The 15,458-nt window shown below is 37.0% G+C and overlaps 1 protein-coding gene across 5 annotated transcripts in view; it reads left to right on the top strand.

Annotated features, from left to right (window-relative positions):
* LOC113507684 (TLD domain-containing protein 2) overlaps positions 1-15,458 on the top strand; it is a 93,743-nt gene that overhangs the window by 4,771 nt on the left and 73,514 nt on the right. For 3 of the 5 annotated variants that reach the window (XM_026890600.1, XM_026890597.1, XM_026890598.1), the window contains exon 2: positions 6,471-6,683. In XM_026890600.1, coding sequence (XP_026746401.1) covers positions 6,541-6,683 — 143 coding nt within the window. In that variant the 5' untranslated portion in view covers positions 6,471-6,540. Of the gene's footprint in view, positions 1-6,470; positions 6,684-13,142; positions 13,250-14,276; positions 14,378-15,090; positions 15,163-15,458 lie in introns of those variants that run through there. The other 2 variants (XM_026890599.1, XM_026890601.1) reach the window with 2 other exon arrangements.

Raw genomic sequence — 15,458 nt, 5'->3', positions numbered from 1 at the left:
ATTCTTATACTTGTGTTTCCCAATAAAAGGTTTATGTTCGTACATCGTAAACTATTTATTGCATTCATTTACAGTTAGCATAATTGTGACGGTGTCAGGTCGTTACAATTTTGCTATTTGGTTGATATAATCCTTAAAATTATAGCTCAGTCTGAACTGATTTCTGATATCTTGGTATTCGTTTTCTTTACATGTGACACTTGTCGATGACTTTATTTGTCTTAAAGCCTTGATAAACTACTTATCTTCGAATATAAACAAGGATAAAGTTATTTTTGTTTATTCATAATACGTTTTGTTTACGTATTCGTTTTTTAAGCGATATGTCTATACTGAACGTTATTGCCTAAGTAACAGAATGAAATAAGAAACTGTTGATGGTAAGGGTCGGCGTTGCATGGAGGTTGACTCACTCGGAGTACTGGATCCTGTTTAAAAAAAAAACAAAGCATCCTCCATTGGCCATTGAACTCCGAGTCTCTCTTGAATATTGTGATATCTATTAAAATATTTAAAGAGAAAATTAGAAATTCCATTTAGTATTCTTATCATAGTTTTCAGAACGCGCCAGAGCTTTTAATTACTCGTTTTAAATTCTTTCGTTATCAAAAATTCTGTCTATTGTTTCACTTAAAATTCCTTTTCGCTTTATAATATTCGAATGTCTCGTCAACATAAAAGAGCATTTATTTAAGAGTAATTCCCTGGGGATGTTGTGTTACAAGCTGCTTGAGGGCCGCTTAAACACAACTCGGGTCAAGGCCAGCCCTCGGAATACGATGTTCCACTTACAAAACCAGTTAGCTCTTATGAATATCGTCTCATATACAAAAAAGTAAATTATGCCCGGCATCTTCAAAATGTTTCTATTACATTTTATGCGGTGCGAGCGCTTTAGTTAGATACTTTTTGCAGTTTTGTCAGATTGCAATGCTGCTCTAAAGAACTGGTTGTTACCTCATATATTATATTTAAATCGGACAGTACATTTCTGGTTTCGGGTTTGGTAACCGCAATGTGACCTCTAGGACCCTCGTATGAGCTTAGTTTGGTATAAATAACTTAAATATTAATATCAGGCACCTTAAGCTCATCTGATAGATCTACATGTTCATGATTTACTTACTTTTAAACATATTTTGTATAAAGAGTAATTACAATAAGTTCCTGTAATTTCCTTAACATCAAAACAACAATATTTATAAAAAATGTATTCGTTTTTATGGCGTTATTCATCACTTTAACATTTTAATGATCATCGGCTAATACGCCCACATTATATTCTAATTTGATCGCGTCTAAGCTTCTATTAAGAGCTTAACTATAATCCAATTAATCTCTCTGACCTGTAATATCAGACAATTCCAGCCAGATCAATGTAGGCGTCTAATAATCCGGCGGATAGGTATAGCTTTCGTGGTCGCACTGTTTCCAAGTGGCTGATAACTTGCATATAACAGTTGAGCTGTCACTCTTCTGTCATGTAGTTAGTAAGTGCTTAAGTCGAAGTTTTTCATTGCACTGTACGTAGTGCAGGTGGCCACTCAAAAGTGTTCTAAAATAGTCGTGTCCTAATGTTTATCATGTTGTAGGAATACATAGCTACATATTATAACTAAGGTTATGTATAACACAATGTTGCTGATTGTAGACATCTGTTTTATTATCCAACAAAAAGTGAAAACTTTGTTTCTGGAAAGCGCATGCTTCGGCCAGATATAACTGACCTAAAGCGATGATAATATGGTGTCCTCAATCGCTCACGTTTCTATAGCTTTCCCTATTCTGCTGACCCAGATTGTGTAGTTAACGTAATAAAAATATATTGAACGTAATTTTAAATGATGCAGCGAATCATTCACTGTGTAGCACTGGCTGGTGTTTAATGAATAACTGTATACAATATATGTAGAGGCTTGTTCTGTGTAACGTTCGCAATGTCAGCTAATCATTTAGTCAAAGCACTTAAAAACGGAATTATAACAATTAATTAACGGGCTGTGCTACTTAACATCTAAGGAGCCTTTGAATGATATTAATATTAAATACTTTTAAAAATAAGTTCCAAACATATGATAAATCAGAATGTGTTGCCAATAAATTAAAAGCCGTATTGATCTTTTCGCTTACTCTGCTAAATCCACATGCCGTGGTAAACACAGGCATACGATACATATTCAAATTAACATAGTGATTGTATCAGTGTGCGTGCAAACAACAAATGATACAGCTACCTTGTACATATATATTGTATAGCGTATTAATCCAGGCAATCCTACTGCGCCGAAAGGCCAAGTTGGAATTTCCCAGTTCCCGTTAATCACGCAGTACCTAGAAGCCAATTACTGTATCGGACTTTCGATACTCTGTATATCTGTGCATAAAATTTATTGATCACAAAGCCTCGGCTTGCTTTAACTTTTACGGGATAACTGGATAATGTATTCTGCGCGTGAAGGCATTTTATTTGCAAAATGATCGGGATTGTAGTTTTAATAACTAGTTACGATTTAGGTAGTTATATAAATATACTTATACGTTTTCTCCAAGGAAATAAAGTTAGTTATAATTTCTCATATAGCACGAATACTTGCTACAACAAAATCCTCCGATGTATATCGCTCTAGAGGTGTACAGATATTGTCCTGTGATTATATGAAGGAGGTGTCGTAGGGGTACGCCGGGCCCGCGTTGGGCGCCAGCTCAGAACGCCCCCGCTCAAACCGCCCGCGCGCTCCCCGCCCTTTTCACTCGTTCAGTTGCACGCTTTCAGCCACCGGAGTAAACCGCGTGCGCGTTATGTCACCAAACCTCCCGTCAGCGCTTCTTCAAATGAATTTCGTTCTTCTTCCTCGGTTCGTTGCAAAAATGCATGGGCCACACTTAGCCGCTTATGTGCACTTATCATTCATTAGCCATAATTATTGGAATTCTCATCAACCTTAGCTTTAAATTATTGTCCCATAATTTCACTATTTAGGAGTTTTTAGATTCATAATATCACAACGGAATTCATATAGAATAATTAACTGTGTGTCGTGTCGTTCGCTGCGATTAATTGTTTTGAACCATGTTCAGCTAGTGTCGTGTAGGTGTAATTAGAATCATGTATAAAACCTAGATATAAAATAAATAGATTGTTAGATGTATGGCTCTTAATGCGACAAGGTTACTTAGTGAACAGGTCTAAATAATATAAGAAAGCATTTGTAGGCAAATTGTAACGTTAACCAAATCTTTAAATTCAGTTCTTAATATACTAAGTTCAAAAGACACCAATTATTCAAACTGACATTATAGATACCGGTTCTGTAGTTTGGTGTCTCTGAATTAATTAAATTATTTGTTGATATCAATGTGTATCAGCTGATCGCTAACCTCACGTTGTTTGTCATTCGGTAGCGAGCAAGCGCGTCGCGTCGCGGCCGCAAGGTCGTTCGTATTGAGCGGCACCGGTCAAATATTTAACGAACCGTACGTGTCCGACCCATCACTTCCCTTCACTCAAATTTAGGAGCCCTTAGAACTGTCCTTATTTATACGGCTTCTCCGCCCAAGCCCCTCGTGAGAGGCCGCTGTATTTTCCGCGCTTAGTAACAGTTGTATATTACAAGAGTTTATGTTGAAATAATCTTCTCGACCAAAGTACAAACATATAAACGCTTTTGTTGAATTTTTTTCGCTTCTCTTTGACTTCCGTTGTGTCCGCTGCGTACTTCCCTTGTTCCATGATTACGTGAATAAAACCCAGTCTGATTCTGTGCCTCTCGTAAAAGAAACAGGATAAAAGATTTTTCCCGCAAAAATGTTCTTTATGCAGAGACAATAATATACTATTGTCTCCGTATTGTTGTCTATTATAGTTTGAAAATATACTTTATAATATTCTCTTGAAATGATTAAATAATGCAAAAAAATGTAATTCCTATTATTATACGCGACATGTCGTCTTAGGTCTGTGTCAACCCGTTTACTGTTGGGAAAATATGATGATCCCAATGTAAAATTAAATTAACATGTTTATTTATACTAATTTAAGATGAACATTTAAAAGGAAGAATGTTTCTAGGTATTGCGCCACTTATCTTGACAATTGTCCAACATTCGAACTGTGCAGTCAAAACCTAGTGCCAAATGACTAACATGTTTGCAATGACCTCTCGAATACATCAGCGATTGAAAAATCTGTAGCATAGAATTTACTTCATACCAGAAGACTGCTTTCGAAGGCAACATGTTCTAATCTATTTTTTAAATTAGGTTCCAGGGTAAATATTCAATTTTATTCCCATATTTTCGGGTCTGGCAAATATGGTAGCTTTAACAATGTGTATATCTGTCTACATCCTTGTGCGATGATCATCCGAACTATATCTATTCATTGTATCCGTAAATAAAATATTAACTTTGTAGAAGTAAGAATTCGTATGTTTTCCTCCAAGTCCAATTATAATTCAGCGTTATTTTATGGTCTCAACTTTGTTTAAGAAGTTTTGTTTTTTTTCAGATACGGTTCATTGTTTTTATTTTATACTTTTGGTATTTCGTAATGCGATATAATCGTATTTTAAAGAAGCGAGTTAATTTTTCCGATTCATTCATTTTTCCGGTTTTGATTTACAGTAAAAATATTTTAGAACATTGTCTTTGAGATGATGATGAAGATTTCTTATGTTGACGACGTGTTTTTGTCAGTCATTTAAGATTGATAAATTATATTCTGCTACAATTTTCCAACTTCAGTTATGGAAAATTGTCGATTCAAGTCTATAATTTAACAAAAAACATCTTAATATAATAGAATCTATCGACACAAAAGTCACGTGTAACATATTGGCAGGTAGAAGGGTCAGTTAGCTTCAGGAAATTAACATGTCTACGTGACAACGAAGTAGGTAACCGGGACACCGCTGTCGATAGATAGATCAACCCTTTACAATGTTTAAACGTGTTCAATGTTCACCATTGATTTTGTGGTTCTGAAATTGCCTTTAAAAGCTCACAAGAGTATTGATCCATTACCTCACAGAGACACGATCACTTAAACACGTGTCAATTTGGAGGTTATTACGATAACTTATAATGCACCGGTATTAAGTAGGGTATAGGAATGCGTGCATAAGGCTCGTTGCCAAGGTTACAGGGTGGGTGCGATCAGCTGGACTTACGTAAGGTGAGCCGGGACGACGGCGTGGCGCGGGGCGTGCGGGGCGCGCGGGGAGGGTTAGGGCCGATCGATAGCCGCTTTCGCCCCTTGCTATCGCCCTGTCCGTTTCAGTGTATTCTCAACAAAACTTTACTGTTCGGAGGGATCTTAACTAGTTACCCAAAACTTACTCCAGTCCCACAAATAAACGTTTTCTATTCAATTGAGATTGGTAAATAAATTGCGATAGCTATTTCTTTATATCCGATAGTAATTTAGAGTTTCCTGTTATTGGGTTCCTGTTATCGTAAAAAAAGCTCTAGCGTGTTTTATTGATTTATCAACACATTGGATGCTCAGATTTAATAATATTATTAAGTATCCTTATTTTCTTATCTCTAATGTATGTAAAATGATCATATAACAATAGTAACTAGTGAACTTGAGATGCCGTGATATTCAAGCTTAACATATCATCGTGGAGTTCGATTTTTTGTAGTTTCAAAAACAATCAAGTCTAGAATCATGCCGAAAATTCTACCACAATGGTAATTCTAGTTCATGAAACTGAATGTTATGTACTCATAAAAAAGTCTGTTAACTTGTTAGCTCATAGATTCAAAGGACTTAAAGGCTTTGCGTCTATGATATCAAAGTAGAACAAACAAATATGATACCAACAAGCTATCACGCCTTCGTCCGAAAATTAATTAAATATTCGTTATGATAATGTCTAAACAAATATTTAGCGAACATTAAGTCGCTGCTTATTAGGTCTTATAGTCTTATCCTATATCAGGCGCAGGTAGCCTAATGATTATACTATAAAATAATGTTATATGTATAGCAATGAAACAATAATTAAGAATAATAATAGAGTACTATTTATAGAACGTATTTTGCGTTTCATTTTAAATGACAAACCTGAAATCTACTTACTGTTAATATGAAAAAAGCAATACGATGAAATTGTCTGATATCAAGTTCGTTGCGTTTATGTTTATTGATGCCTCGGTATCGTCGAGACGCCTGACAATATTGTCATAGATGTACGTGGACACGTTGCTTATATAATGTCGTAGGCGCATAGTACATACATATATAGAGCTGGCTTCTAATATTGTATATCTGTGTAATTTTGCTATGATATAAATACAGCTCTCATCACATTTCCATCGACACGCTAGCTCATAGCCGCGATATTCTATACTGTTCAATGTACCTTTTATTTTTGTGGATGTTGATTAATTTTGCAAATTAATTTGCGTTCAACGTATCGCTTTGCTTTATTTACGTGGCTTTGGTTGTTTTTGCTTTGTTGCAGCTCGCGTTAGTAGTGCAGTGGTGTGATGTTGTCGGCGCGGGTGTAAGCGCGTGCGCCGCGTATCATAGTGATGTCGTCGCCGGCGCGCGCGCCCCCGCCCCCGGTGCCGGTGCCGGCTGGGGCTGGCGTGCTGCCCCCCGGCCCGGGGCCTTCGCGACAACGCTCCTTAAAGGACAGACTTAGGGAGGGCATAACCGGACCATTCCAATGGCAGTGAGTGCTTCTTTAATTTATTCAAAAGCTGTTTTCAGGTTTCGACGTCTTCGGTACCTTTCCTACGGAAAACGATTTCCATGAGTGACGCTTAATATAATATAAGTGCATGCTTTTAACTTGGGAAGTAGTATTTAAAGTAGCATTTCAATATATCTCAAGCATTGGTTTTATTGTGACTTTATTTTGTTTGTGAAACATGTCAATTATTTTTTTTAAACACGCAATTCCTTCAGTAATATTTCTTGCGAATTACATTAAATTGCGGATGTAGATATTCTGATCTGTATAGAACTTAACGAAAACTTGACTTCGTAACTTTGTAATGTAATCCTAAACTTATCAAATAGGTTCGCTATCGAGTTTTAGATTGTAATGTGAATCGTGATTGTTGATAGCAGTTTTACAAAATATGCTACTAAGTATCAAACGCAACCTTAAAATATGCCTTAAAGATGTTATCGATGTAATTTATTTTGATGGTCGTCGTAACAGACTTTAAATTACACGAAATTGATAAAGAAACGGTCACTAAGTCTGTATCTTTGAAATTACATCTTGATACGACTTTTATGACTATTTCTTTGATCATAACGAAAAACTGTGCATCATTTCAAGACTTCCGCAAAAAGTTAAAATAGAACAGCATCTTGATCTTGAATTAGTTGTTTCCTTAGGATGATATATTATTTCTCATGCTGGCAAATACTTGGTACTGATAATATGATTTTTTTTAAGTTGAAAAAAATCTTTTTATACTGAACACAGCGAAAATACCTTTCTATAACCTGTCTTAGGTTTGTGAATTTTTGTTTCATTTTCTCATTCAGGTAGCTAGTATTATGATGATGTGTCACTTCTCCTAATGTTAACATGAGGACTATATCTACCACTTGAGAATTATCACTCAAGTAGATTATTTATTTCGCGTTTGCTACTCTTTCAGAATCCCTTGATCCATGACAGTTTTATCGATTGTATGTTCACTTGGTTTGATGACAAATGATGTTCCTATTGTTTCAAATGTTTCTAACGTACATAGACGCGGGATCTAGAAATTACGATAAAACTACGTTTGTTTTGTTATATTCCCTTGTTTTTCCTTCTCTTACCTAATGATAATTAAAATTAAAAACCTATGGTTATATCTTATAGCCATTAATTAGTATTCCAAAGTATTGTTGATGATGTTGTAAAACATTACTTTATAAGAATTTTGAATGTGAAGCTTGATGGATCATGAATAATCATGATGGATCGCTTTACGCGGATACTATTCATACATTGTTTTTACCGTTAATTATACGTAGGCATTATCTAGAAACTGTGCAAGAGGTTACGTTTAGAAACCACAGAAAGGCACAAACAGGATAATAATACGACAACATGCTCGAAATAATTCATTTAAGTTGTAGTTACACAAACTGCTGACAGGATGCGCAGCGATGACCATTATTGAGGTCAACACTCGAATTATCAGTATTGATTCATTTACTTGTTTGTTTATGTTATAACTGTAAACAAGGATACAATAAGGGAAACATAATTACTTTAAACACATTGTTATGTTATCCTATTAAAATCTCATGCGGTGTAATTAAAGAAATGCCATTAGCTTTTTGTCTCGATGACAACAATGGAAGTCGCACTGTTGCAATCGTTTCTGTTTATCGAACTGAGAGTGAAACAGGAAAACGCAACAGCACCAGTATAACTGAACACTCTCACTGCCGTCGGCCTCTCCGGCTACTTTGGAACTTTGAAAACATTGCCAACAAAACATTTTCAAAGAAACTTGTTAGGGTTCGGGGATTTTATTACGTTGGTACATTTATTTTGGTTTATTTCAGTTTTGATACAGTATCAAGAATATCAAATGTTTAACGATAGCAGTTTTGTTCGTTAACTAGGAATCATGCCTATTAGAGTTTTTTTCACTGCTCGCTTTTACATATTTTTTGGACTGTAACAATCTGCTGTAACTGGAACTCCAAATCAAATGTTTTAGTTTCATCTAATAGTTGAAAAGTAGAAAAAATATAACAAAAACGGCAGCTGCGGGCGCTTGGTATTCAATTTGTTAGAAGTGGAGTGGTCGGCTGGCAGGGCTCCGGCGCGGCCCCGGCGCTCGTCACCGGGAATCCAATTTGTTCTCAGCTGGGACGCGCAATTTGTACGAATGCATCACGGATTAGTCGCTTGTTGCCTTATGTTAACGTTATTTTTCTTCGTTTCCTCCTGGAATTATTCCACAGCGAATTGTTTACCAAAGGTCGTGCGACGCTTTTCACTCGGTAATTATTTACCTAATTAATAATTAAGATACTGAAACGCGATACATCGTCGCCTCGCTAATTAATCTTACATCAAACGGTAAACAACTATTTTCATTGGATTACTATTATCTTTTTCGATAATCTTGTCGCCACTGAGAAATTGTGATAAATATTAGTTAAGGTTAAACGAAGGATTAAAGATGAGCGTAGGGGTGATAAAAGAAAGCCTTTCAACAAGCGACAATTTTGTCACTTGTCCATGGCGTCCATTTTGTGCTTCTGTCTCTCGAGGGCACTTAACGTCGTGGAAAGTCCTTAAACGCGAAACACCCAAGCAGGAGGCCACTTCACAGAAAGAATACTCTTCACTATTTCAATACGTTTGGGAGCTTTACTTAAGTATGCATAGTAAGCTTATCTTTAGACAATCACTAAAATAAATGTACTTAAGCAAATAAAGCGTTTCCCGTGTACTGCAATACCGATATATTTTACGACTCGGTATAAAATTAATTGCCAAAAGTGCTTCGATCTCGATTTTGGAGTCGAGTTTCTCCGTTTCCGTAGAAAAGTCTTAAGAAAGTAGTCAGGTCAAAACGACAATTTCTTCAATTAATTAGTGTGTGCGCGAGCACGTTGGCGGCAGTCGTCGGTCGTGGCGCAAATATTTATCTTGTGCAACATTCCCTATCTCGGGTGTGTACATTACCTCCACCTACTGGCTCCTTATCTACACTCGAGCAGCCTCAGACGGTGGCGCTGGCCTTCCAAACTAAATCTCGCTTGTTTACAGCCCCTTTATAACGAAATTTAATTAAAAAAGCTCACGCTACGCCGCGCTGTAAAGAGAGAAATTGCGTCGTCGTCTCTGAGCCTATTTTTTTTGAGTGCACTCACACAACATATGTCTTAGTAGTTGGTTCTTATAACGTGCGACTAGACGTAATTTAAATGCGTAGAAATTTTATCAGTGTACATGAGCGTCGTATTCTTATGTAAACACGAACTTGCTTCAGAAATAGAGCATATCTATCAATATAGTTATCACTTTCCTGACACATCTCAAAATACGAAATTATATAAGCCGAATATTAAAGCAGTACAGATTAAATGAAAGAGCAATCTGGATGTAAGAATAATGTAATTATAAAATCCACTTTCGTTCTTGACAAGTGTTAGACATTTTGAAGAGCAAACAAGCAGACTAATAAAATTATTTCATCGTGAATCAGAGCCTGAGTGGCTCCGTCGACCCAGTTTCGGCGAGCTAATTCATTCGCGTCACTCGCATACTTGGTGGGAATGGTGGAATCGGTAGCGTTGCAGTGCTCAGTTCCGGTGGTTCCGTTCTGCATGTCGCAGGCCGTCCTTGGCCGATATAAAACGTTTAGGCGACAACACCGTCGTCGAAATGTGGGCGAGGGTGGAGGGTGGATCACCCCGTCATTGTTTCCTTTTGTGCTATCTATTCTAAACCACCAGCGGAGCATGTTTGCGGTTAGCTATAGGCTCTACTTATACAGAGCTGAATCTTGGTAGCTGAAGATAGGCCGCCAGTCATGTAGAAAATTTGTAGGGTGTCGGTACGATGAGATGGTACTAAACCTTGGGACTTTTGGGCCTCACTTGTAGTATTTTGTGTAGTTAATATAGCAACCAATAACATGTATTTGAATGAATTAAGTCAAAACCTGTAAAGATGGGTGTATGTAATGTAATGTATCGTAGCAAAGTAACAATGGATTTGTCTTCATTCGTAAATTACTGTGCTTGTGAAACAGAATAGGACCTCCCGGATTAGCAATTTGCATGAATTTCACAAGGCATTTTAGCCAATTATTGCTTATCTATTGAAGTACAAAAAGTAACTTAGCGAGGTACTTAGTTCCGTTGACTGTCGATTCGCGTTATGTCACTTTTTCAATGATTGAATACGGTTATTATGGAGACATTGTGATTTGTAATCACATTGTGTTTGGAGTATAGTGTGAAGAGCGGGCTCCACAGTGTTGTGCGGGCTGGTCGTGCCGGCGCTGGGTGCACGAGGCCGCGCGGCATTGTGCGCGGACCCGTGCTGTCACGCCTCGGCCGCAACACACACAACGTACCGCTTTGTCGCCGCGTTACCGCGTGCAAATCAATTTCACAGCCGAACGTTTGCTGCCTCAAAACGTATCTATTTTCCCTTTTCTTATTAACATCTCAATGTGCGTTTATAGGATGGCAACTATTATGTCTTGTTGATTAACAACTCCCTTGTTCTCTGAGCGGGTAGACCTGACAGGCCTTAAGGTGTTCTCGTTTCACGAAATACTTCTTCTTTGTTACAGTTCCTTTGTTATGATTGTTTATCCTGTTGTTATCTCAACTAATATAAAACTGCTATGAGAGTTTGATTGATATCGCTTAGGTAAATCACCTCACCTTATCCCAAGACTTTTCTGTTGGATCTTTTATCTCTGATAAGTGACATGTTCTAAGAAAATCTTAAGGAAATACGAATGTATAAAATATAAGGCTTATTAAGAGAATATAAATGGTGCCAGTGGGTGACCTATATTGACCTTCATTTTACATAGCAACCATTTGTCCTTCAAAGGAATAAAGTTTTTGATCAGTGTTTCTCCCTGATAGAGTTACTTTGAAAACACGCATCTAGTTATTTAATTGATCACTTTTGCACTGCAAATTGGTGATGTCTTAAAATGAAGAAGAAAATACGGGAGCATTATGCTATGAATGACTTTTTCCCTCCCTTTCGTAGGTCTACGTCATAGAAAATCAGAACATTTTATCTGATCTGATTTCCTTAACACCATTTCAGGTAGTGGCTTGTTTATTTCTGTGTTACGAGTATATTAAGTCAATAGATAAGTGCGTAGTACAGTGAGAGACAGATAAGTGGCAGATTGTCGCTTAGCTTCTGTTTTGTATTTCAAGTGGAAGCGATGAGATAAGTTTGTTTAGTTATCAACCAACGTCTTCCTAAATTCTGTTCTGACACCTGTCGCTTTTCTGACCCTTATTCAAATATTAACCAACAAATGTTATGGCTATTTTGAATTCCTTACTTCCAGAAAGGTATTTCATAGTACAATTTTTTATTTAACGATTATGATGTATTATTGTGGATAAAAATCAAATAGGCCTGTGTACATCGTAACATGCTGGGCTAGGTATAATATGTGACAATATAGGCTAACCGTTCACAGTGACTGCCCCGTCATAGAAAACTGTAGCCTAGACCGCCTTTGTTCATTCGCCTGAGTTGACTTAGAAAAATGCTGTAAATTAATATTCTGAATTAGCCGTACCGCGTACCTACCGTGCAAATGGTCGTACAGCTCACGAGTGTTTATTAGTACAATTTTAACATTGTTGAAGCGAATTCCGCAATTGAAGCGGCGTTCATGCACTGCAGTGTAATTGAATGATTGGCGGCGGCGCCAGCTGGACACTCGTGATGCTGCGCAGACCTGCATCCGACGGTAATGCATCACATTGTTAGCCGCTACATCGAGTACATCCCGTTTTACCTCGCCTACGTTCCATTCAAATCCATGTTTTTTGTCTGCTGTACTTACGTTCAGAATTTCAGTTATGAATTTTAATTTCGCAAGCGCTTTTCCTGATGTTTTTTTATTTATATGAATGACGAGGATCAATGCATAACAGATCCGCGATACCTGCGGATGAAAGGTCCTCTCTGACCAGTCATCGCTGATATTACTTGCTGACTAGGCGTTTTTCTTACACAAAATATTATCGAAGTTCTGAAACCGACTTCACTGAAAAATAATGACGATTGATTAGCAGAAATAGCTACTTAATTTGATATTATGAATCGCGGCAGCTGATACCGCACTAGATAATGAATATTTTTAATTGTTTTTAAAATAAAGAAAATTCGCGTCCTCACCAATCATATTGCATTCAAACACAGTCACTATCACCTATATTCATTTGGTGTAATTTATCACTTAGTTCAATTGTTTTACTCGTAGACACGCGAGTGTCCTTCTCGATGATATATATTTGTATCGGAAAAAGAACTATCGTAACAATTAATCAACTGTTGTTATCGTACTTAATTTCATATTGGTAATGTATCCAAGATAAGTTTTTGTTCCGTAGATATTATTTCGGCAGTCGATTACAATGCCTTGCTGATATAATATTGTTTCAATTTCGAGGTGGATTTCACCGCCTCAATGACCTAAATTGTGTGTGTTCATAAATAGTGTTGTTAATATTGCAGTTTTAAATGAGTTTTTTTACATTTTTCACCAGGTATGTACAATTATTTTCTAATTAATAGTGTCTGCATTAATCATTACGAGTTAAGCTAACGATTTATCTGATAAGGTAGAAATATATCGACGTTAATCTTTTACCAGTTATAGGTATGTCACGTACAATGAGACGGTAATTCTGATTTATTTGTGTAACTCACAAAAGACTTGAAACAAATTGCGCTGTCCGTTGTTAACGTTGCTTGCACATTTTTACGTCACGACCATTGAAAACATGATTTATTGAGACAATTAAACGTACCATTGTTGAAGATACGTTACATGTATAGTTTCAGAACGATTTTAGTTTAGAAATTAATTATCTTGGCTTAGTATTATTTACGACCGTAGTCATACTTTTCGCACATTCATATTGTAGATATGGTTGTGAACCAAATTAATATTAATTGATGACATCATCACACATACAGCGCTTCACCATCACGAGTATTTTAAATATGTAAATATGACAAGAAATACCTAGTTACTAAAGTAAATGTACTTGCCTAAGTAGCTATGAGCAGGTGTTCAGCGCTAAGGTAATTAGCTACGCAGATAGAAAACATTTACATCTTACTATTAGTATTGTATACAAATGTACTTGTATAAAATATCAGCCCATTCGCATTAGGGAAACATGTTGTGAAATGCGTCATACCTTCGAATGCAGCAAAACGAAATGGTTCCGTTGCTGATCGGATGAATGACTCTTAAAAGATGTTTTAGTGTTAACTTACCGAGGTCAGGCACCGCTTAGTGTGTGCTGGTGGTTGCGGGTCTCGGGTTTTCCGCTGTCTGACTCATACATAACACAGCCCCTTTACTCGAAGGAGGTTAGCTAGACAGCAAATACAAATTACCACCATTTATCAGGCGCCGCCGTGCCGTCGTGGATAAGTAATCAAATCAAAAAGCGCTTCGAACTTTCTCGATGCAAGTAACTTATTTATTTAATGGTGAGAATATAATAATCTTATGAATAGTTTCATAATACAGCAGTGCCGTACCTACCTATTTTCAGGTGTGTCATTATTCCTGGTGTGAAGATAGCTTAAAATAATTTCTTTATAATTATTATAATGCAAATTGATGAAGACGACGAGGAAGTGTGGAGTGCGGAGATCGAGTGAGTACTCGATCGTAATTATCACACACTCAAACCACTCGCTGGCTTCCCCTATTTGTCTATGAATTGTTTTCATTGCCAATAACGACTGACCTTGTTGTGTTCATAACATAATTATAGTTAACATTGTATCACTTCAATTTTGATAATAGAGTAACAAGTTTCTAAGAAACTTATTTATCACATTATACGTGAAGTAGGCAAACATGTCAAGATAAAGTTGAATGTTTGTACATACCGTGGTGGTATTGTTCGGCTGCTAGGTACCGCATCTTTATTTTAGTCATGTCATTAAGATCTCCGAGGAAAATATGATTATCATACTTTTTTTTATTATTGCTTCACCAGCAAGAGCTATACTCAACTGTTAGAATATATAATTATTGAAGCACGAGTGCTTAATGTTTTGTTGTCGGTACGTTTTCAGTGTAATAACCATGCCCTTCTAAAGCCTCTCTGGAACTCTTATCAAAACCAACGACCTCTTGACGGGCTCATCGCTCACAAGTCATGTGGATATGTTTACAAGATACCATTCCATCAGCCTAGATATCACCTCTTCTTAGTATGTATTTACTTGATTTCGTGGTATAGCATGTTTCATACGAGTACTAGGTGCATACCATCACTAATCAGATTTGAATTTGGAAGCGAGCGAGTGGTGTTCCTGTCGCGTCGGATCGCAATGAAATCCAAGTTTGTTGATATTTCAGCTACGTATCTCTGTCGCCGCCGCCCACGCCCACACCGTCACCAGCCTGGCTCGTCCGCTCCTCTAGCATAGCGTACGTTTGCTTTACTGCCGCATTGTCATGAATATTCATATCATCAACTCGAGCTTGCCGCGCAAATAGGTAAGCGACGAATATTATTCATGTAGACAAGCGAATATCACAAAATAACACAAAAGTCACCAACCGGTCGTTACTTCCCACATGTGAACTGAATTTCATCAATGACATTAAATTTTAAAAATGTAAATATGTATACTTTGTTTTCTCGCCTGGTGTGGACAGTTATGATGGTACCCAAAGTTGTATCGTGTAACAGATAGAATACGTAGTACGTATTGCGACATTCG

The sequence above is a fragment of the Trichoplusia ni genome, unplaced genomic scaffold, assembly GCF_003590095.1.
Source record: "Trichoplusia ni isolate ovarian cell line Hi5 unplaced genomic scaffold, tn1 tig00003069, whole genome shotgun sequence".
NCBI lineage: Eukaryota > Metazoa > Arthropoda > Insecta > Lepidoptera > Noctuidae > Trichoplusia > Trichoplusia ni.
Note: the sequence above shows the minus strand (reverse complement) of the source record. Positions and strands in the feature narration are given on the sequence as shown.